Source organism: Stenella coeruleoalba, assembly GCF_951394435.1.
Source record: "Stenella coeruleoalba genome assembly, chromosome: 4".
Lineage (NCBI taxonomy): Eukaryota > Metazoa > Chordata > Mammalia > Artiodactyla > Delphinidae > Stenella > Stenella coeruleoalba.
The window spans coordinates 68,814,099-68,821,387 of NC_137149.1; the positions used below are offsets into that span (position 1 = coordinate 68,814,099).

The 7,289-nt window shown below is 35.0% G+C and overlaps 1 protein-coding gene across 2 annotated transcripts in view; it reads right to left on the minus strand.

Annotated features, from left to right (window-relative positions):
* Nucleotides 1–6,676, minus strand: part of GABRG1 (gamma-aminobutyric acid type A receptor subunit gamma1) — a gene marked incomplete at both ends in the record, with an annotated part of 63,125 nt that extends 56,449 nt beyond the window's left edge. Inside the window, one exon of one of the 2 annotated variants that reach the window (XM_079920328.1) lies at nt 6,558–6,676. In XM_079920328.1, coding sequence (XP_079776454.1) covers nt 6,558–6,661 — 104 coding nt within the window. The remainder of the gene's footprint in view (nt 1–6,557) is intronic. The other variant, XM_079920329.1, reaches the window with a different exon arrangement.
* Between the last annotated feature and the right edge of the window lie 613 nt (nt 6,677–7,289).

Consider the following 7,289-nt stretch of genomic DNA (forward strand, 5'->3'; position numbering starts at 1 on the left):
GCTATTTTGTTAAAACAGAGTTTAGAAAATTGGGAATCGTGCTTCCAAAGAATAGTCTTTAGGGGGATGATGAATACACAGAGATTATAAATGTTCTTTTGAGACTGGTTCCATGTGAATATTTTTTGGAGGAAGGGAAAGAAACCATAATTTTCTTCACAGTCCATTAAAAAATTACCGCTGGATTGAAAGTATATTAAACTGAACACCAAATTTTCCATTGTTCCACTTTATATTCATACAACATAACGGAACATAAATTAGACTTAGAAACATATAACACTTCATGACATTCACATTCTCTAAGCCTTTGATGCACTTATGCATCAGATAAATTCTATCAGGCTGCTAAAATTTTTGCAAAATTAAGGCATAATATTGAGGCTTATTAAATTATAAACGATATGAAAAGATCTTAAAATTAAATGGAAGAAAGAAATGGGAGTCATTCTTTTGAATGCAAAAAGATATACCTTCTCCCTAAGTCTTGGGACCATAAAATGAGAGGTAAAATAGTTTCATTGACATAAGTATCCTCTCAGAACTTTCACTTCAAAAGGGAGAGAATACAAATGAGTAGAACAGAAGCAACAAAACACTCTTTCTAGTCAACTCCAGTTATGATAATTTGCAGGTTTTTCAGAAAGAATTGTACTAAGGAAATGACAGAAAGAAATATACACTCATAAGACACCTGCACAGAGTAACAAATTGTAGAACACAGATGTCTGATTAAAACTTAAATTTAATCCAACCAATAGGGCTACATTGTTCTACTCAATGTGGCTATTTAGTAGAAAAGTAATCCCTGCTGGAAACACTCTACTGCATGTGTTGGAAAATTATTCTAATAGTGGTACACATCTAGGCCGACTGAGAGGTAAATGACCTGCCTATATTGAAACGGATCACAAATTCTGCAACCACAAGTCATGGTCCTAGCAATCTACCCAAAGATTAACTTGTTTTCCAGAACCCTTGATTCTAGCAGCCCTACATCTATGTGGAGAACCACATCACACCCTGATCACAACAATATTAAAATTTTCATATTTAACCTACTATATTCTAATCATAGATCTTCTGATATGCTCATCTACCTACAGGTTGGAGTGCAGGGTCTATGTTAACTTCCTTTCTATATCCCTAATATTTATCACAGTCTCTACCACTGTGTTACTCAAAATATTTGTCACTCAATATATTTGTCTAAAAATAGGGAGAAATGTTAAATCTCTAAATGACTCGTATTTGTAAGGAGAGAATGCCTACAGTTCAAAAATTTACTACTAAACTAAGTTATATAGGTTTTAATAGGACGTTGCTATCTTAATGTCATATGTTAGATGACCAAAGTAAAGGATATCTTAGGAATATAGTTTTCAAAAGGCCCACCAAAGCATGAGACCATACCTCTGGCCACAGAATATTAGTGTTATCTTCCTATGTATATTTTTCACTAACACTGACCTGAACTTATGCCTATGACAGCTAAGGGCATTCAGTCTTTTCCCAGAGTTACAATTGATGCCAGTCTCCTTAGTGTCCCCACTATAGCTCATCTAGAATTGCAAGTAGCTTTTATAGCATTTTATTGTCTTTACTTGTTTATATTGATAGACCATCTCAACATTAACTACTAGAGTTTAAGTTCACTGGGGTCAGGGGCTCTGCCTTCTTTGTCCAGCACGTATACTATCACATATATGTCCTATATACACTATACAAACACTACTAGCGCAAAGATTATGTCTTGCTTTCCACTGTGTCTCCAGTTCCCTGCTTAATACATGGTAGGCACTGAGTAAATATTTGTTGAATGAATGCTAATGCTTAATAACTGTTTATTGAATGAATTAATAGCTAAGACTATTTCCTGAAACATGGGCCTTCAGTTGGTTAAACCATTTTAGTACAGATAGAATTAGATTCTGAGATATTTAAAAGTAGAAAAAAACATAAATTTCATCTGGCTCTCACAGAGTACAAGAACTCTAACAAGCTTCTGCTTGAAGTTTAGTGACAAGACATCCATTATTTTGTTAGAGTGCTTTTGTACTGATGAAAATCGGGCTTCACATAGCTTTCACTACTTGTTTATGGTTTGTCTGTAACATCTATACATAATAAATTCAACAATGATTTTCTCTAGCATCCTTAAGAATATATGATTCCTCAATAAAATTTACCTGAATTCAAAATTCTTGCTTTTAACTCTCTATCCAGTGGTGTTTTTTCTAGATCAAGAACTCCAGTTCGTTTAAGTTTTTCCTAAAATAATTAATCCAGCACTACACATAATATTCTAGATTATGTGATAAATACACAGCGGACTGTAACTTACTCAGCTTGTGTCAATTTTACTGTCTCTCCTCTTCTCTCCTCTCCTCTCCTCTCTTCCTTTCACCTTTCCTTTCCTTTCCTTTCCTTTTTTTCATTTCCTTTCCTTTCTTCCTTTTATCCCTCCCTCCCTTACTTTCCAACCCCCTCATCCACAGTTATGTTAATTGCTTTGATTTATATGGCATTTGTAATCTTGGAGGAAAGGTGATTAAAAATGCAGGCTCTGGGCATAGAGCACATGGGATCTGAGTCTTGGATTCAGCATTATCGGCAAGATGATCTTTAGTGAGTTTGTAAAAATTGCTGTGCCCTGGTTTTTCCATCTGTGAAATGGGGAGAATAACAGTATCTGGGCTTTATTTTCCCTTCATTTTTGATTGGTAGTTCGGCTAAGTATAACCTTCCAGGTTGAACATTTATCTTTAGAATTTTGGAGACATTTCCTCCATGGTTTTCTGGTATTATAGATGAGTAATCTCATGATGTTCTAATTCTCTTTCCCTGACTGTGATCTTTTCTATCAGTACCCTCTAACCTTAAAAATTTAGACTCCTGTTTATCTTTGGAGTTGTGAAGGTATATTTCCTTATTTTGACTACAAGATGTTTTCCTTTGATTAATACCATAAACCTCAGCCTCAGCAGTGTGTATAATGGTAGTACTCATGTAGAACACTAGACACAAGCACTATCCATATGGTTAGTTCTCATGTCTAGTTTATTCACCACTGTAAACCCAGCAAGTTGCACTGTGTAGAGCACATAGCAGGTATTCAATAAATATTCATTGAATGATCTCTCCCATAATCCAAAAGGTATTTAATAATGCACAAACAATTCAAGGAGTTTACTGCACTTAAATTTAACTAGAATAAAAAATTCTAGAATTACTGAGATTCCAAGAATATCTGTTGTTATGACTTTTCAGTTAAAACTTTAACTGTCATGTACTTTGCAAAAATTTTCTCTCTTGGTCTTGAAACAAGCTGGAAAGGTAGATGCCAGTTCTACTTTTCACAAACGAGGAGTCTCTGCCTCAAAGATTTGCCTGATTTCAGCCTAGTGGGAAGTGCTGAGGCTGAAACTAGAATTTACATCTAATGGTCGAGTCTAGGATTCTCAGTTGGTAGCATGCATATATGTGAATTATTCTCCTGAGGCCTGTGGCAGTCATTTCATCATATTTTGACAATATCTCAAGAGCCCTTTTTTTCAGTTTTTCGCCCTGCCTGTCTCCTCTTCTTTGGGACCCCACCTTCATTATTATTTTCTTAGACAAATTTTAATCACCTTTATATAAATATATAAATATAAAATACTAGATTTGTCTCTTTCATTTTTAAGATGAAAAAATCAAACATTTCCTTTTGTTGATAAGCCAAAAATGTGACTCATAGTATATAATAGGATAAAAAGGAAGACGAGTATACCAAAAAGACTCTATACACAGGGGATTTATCAATTATAGCATTTACATTTTAACTTCAAAATCATTTTGTCTCTCAGTTCTTCTTTGAATATTTAATTATCATGGAGCATCATTAGTCATTTTGTACTCATTTGCATCTATATTTTATTAGAAAACGAAGCCAAAGCTCTGTATGCCTAAAGAAAAACCATGCATTACCATCTCCACAAAATATATTACTGAAATTATTTTAAAATAATATATTTTATAATGTAATTATACTTGAATATTGTCATTTGGGCAACTGACTGCTAAATTGTATGATTATTGACTCATGAGATTGTTTTTAGAAACAATCTCTAAAACAATCTCTCTTTAGCTCTCTCAAAGTATAACTTCTTAGTCAAAGCTTACCATAAATTACATTTTAGATTATGTAAAATCTCAAAGCACTTTTTCAATTCTTTTCAAAAGTCTGATTATAATTATATTTTTTTCAACATTACAAATAAGTCAACTCAAGCTTGAGAGATTTTAACCAACTTGCCAAGATGCCATAGAGCCTCACAAAGAATGAAACATAGGAACCATGACTACAGCTTTTAATTACAACAACAGGATTGGTTTTCATAGTTCAGCAATGTAAAAATCAATAAAGTGCCTCTCCTTTATGCTCTTGATGAAAAATAATGAGTAAACAAGCTACTGTCTTTGATTAGATACAAAAAATAATAGCCTCCAATTCGGTAAACCCCAAAATAGGTGACTTTGAAAATTTAAATTAGAAACTGGCATCAGACATCAAAATTCTTACAAATAGAACCATCTGTGATTAGTTTTAGAAAGGTCCCTCAAAAGAAGAAGAAAGGAAGAAGAAATTATGAATGTAAATGGTTTATACATGTTGACATCAATTATCTTCAACTAAATATTAAAAGGATAAAAAGTTCATCACAACTGTAGCTACTTTGAAAAGTGAAGACATACACTCTCATAACTGAGACCCTAAGAGTTAATTACAACAGCAACATACAGCTTTATTTTTTAATATGTATATTTTCACTGGCCAGAATAATCCATATTCTCTATAGTACTACGATAAAACGATTTATTTATTTTAGCTACATAACGCATCTCTCTCTCTCTCTCTCACTCATACATATGACCAAAACAAAAGTACACAGCATTCCCAATTAGAATTTTCCTCTTGAAAACTGCTACAAAAAGCCAGTGATGCAGCTATTGAGTTATTTTATGTTTCAGTTCAAATCTTAGAAATATTGAATACAAAAACTTGAAGAAATCATAAATGATCTACTACTGCCCTTCATTTCCTAGATGAAGGAACTGTGTTCAGAGTGGTTAAGGACCCTTGACACATAGAATCATGTCTCCAGACTTCCAGAGCCCATCTCTGTCCACTATACCACACAACTTGTTAATTCTGAGCAGCTTGAAGAGAGTCCGAAACCCATCATGATTCTCATAATGTAAATATCCTCAAGAAGAAAATGTATTATTTAAAACCAAACATCTCTTTAAGTAGACAGTATGCCCTTTAGTAAGCAGCTTGTCTATTAGGTTGCAAGAGAAACTTGCACTTACAGTGATAAATCAGCTTACAGGTTGTTATTTCAGAAAATCACTGGGTTAGTCTGTTTTTACTTATGAGAACACAGATTCATTTGCGATATTATGAAGATGCATGAGAGCACTAATACATGGCCTACCAAAATATCTTCCATAATTTTATAATATATTAAAAGAAATAAACCATTACAAGGCACTTAAATATAAGAAATAATTAATCAAGTAGTATGTTTGTGCTCATGCAGAACATTTATGTTTCTAAGGGAAAAGGGTAAATAAACTAAAACTGTAATATTTAAAAAACATTGAGTGTCAAACATATTCTGGCAAGTCTAATATTACTTAGCATACTTTATTCTCTATTTTTGGAGAGAAAATACAGTTGTTCTATCTGTTAGTAATGGTAAAAATCCACTCTAGCTATATGCTAAAAATAATCATCATAATAATAAATTTTAGCAGTGATGCAAGTACTTAAAAAGGCATTTTTCCATCTCTATAGTGATTGCATTTTACTCTTGAGTTCTAAGCACTCCCTCTCTCTCTTCCTCTCTGTCACACACATACACACACACACACACACACACACAGGACAATCACATCACCTTACAATATTTATTTACTTGTACACAGCCAAGTTAAAAAAAATGATTCAAAGCTGGCTCAGTAAAATATACATGGTTATTTCTAACTTAAATGTAACATAGCTTCAACCCTGATGGATTTTTAGCCATATTTATGATCTTTCTTGATGTAAAACTTTGATTTTTTTTTTAGAATAGTAAAAAGGTAAGGGAAAAGGCAATATTACTGTATAAAAAAGCATCATACATGCCATGCTCTGTAACAAGTTTCTAAAATAACTTTGTCTTTAAAATGCAGAATCATCCAGAAAGTTCATCAGTGGCATTCATTGACTAAATGTAGTAGCGAAAACATTTCTACTCCCCTCCCCACTTCCAGTAACTGAATCTTTACTAGTTTCTACTCTGCTTCAACTGAGCTAATCTCCGTGCTTCACACATAGGCTAATTTCATTCTATCAGAAAAAGAGTAGATCTAATCAAAAAATAAACTGATGGTAAAATGTTGCACATGTGCCCAGGGAAATGCAAATTATTTAACCTAGAATGATTTTTTTTTTAAAAAAAAAAAGAGAAATGAGGGGGGAGTGGGTAGATACCAAAGAATAGTTTTGAGTCCTTGAATTTACTCACCAGTTTCCCAGATGCAGGGTCAGTAACAGGAACATCAACCTCAACCCTTTCCTTTGACTCCACAGAAGAAAAGGGCAGAAGAGAAGAGTTTTCCAAGAACCCATTGGGATCGCTTTTTCCGCTCAGTTCTCCAAGCCAGGACTTTTTCTCCCACCTTAGCTGCAGCCTGGTGAGTACAGAAGGGAGACTGTGGGAAGGCAGTACACCTCCCAACCAGGTAGGATGCGACTCCCAGCGGAATTGAGCAAGGGAGCCAATCAGACCGAGAGGATGCTGGCATAAATTATCTGAAAAGAAGTTGGGCCAATCAACGGCCCCAAAAGGCGGGGCTTCCCCTACTAGAAATCGAGCCCAGTAGGGAAAAGGGCTCCGTCTTTCTGAAAGAAAAACAAACCTCTTCTCTCTGGCAGCCTCAGAGAAGCAGTTGAGTGGCCCTGACAGATTTCCCTCGCTAGGGAAAGACGGCTTCCCTCTTCCCTCTAGCCTTCCCTCCTGCCTGACTCTATTTCGGGGATCTGTTTCCTCTCCCGTGTTTGGATTCTGAATCTGTCTTCCAAGAGGGATCCGTGGGGAGTTTGCCGTGCCTAATTGGTTTTCCCAAGGCTCGCGAAGATTCTGCTAATTTTTGTTAATTATTGTTGTTAATTTTGTTGGGGGGGAGGGAGCGGCTCATTTCTCTTTGCAGACCCAGCACCTGGCACGAGGCCCAGCACAAATATGTCCTCGGGAGAT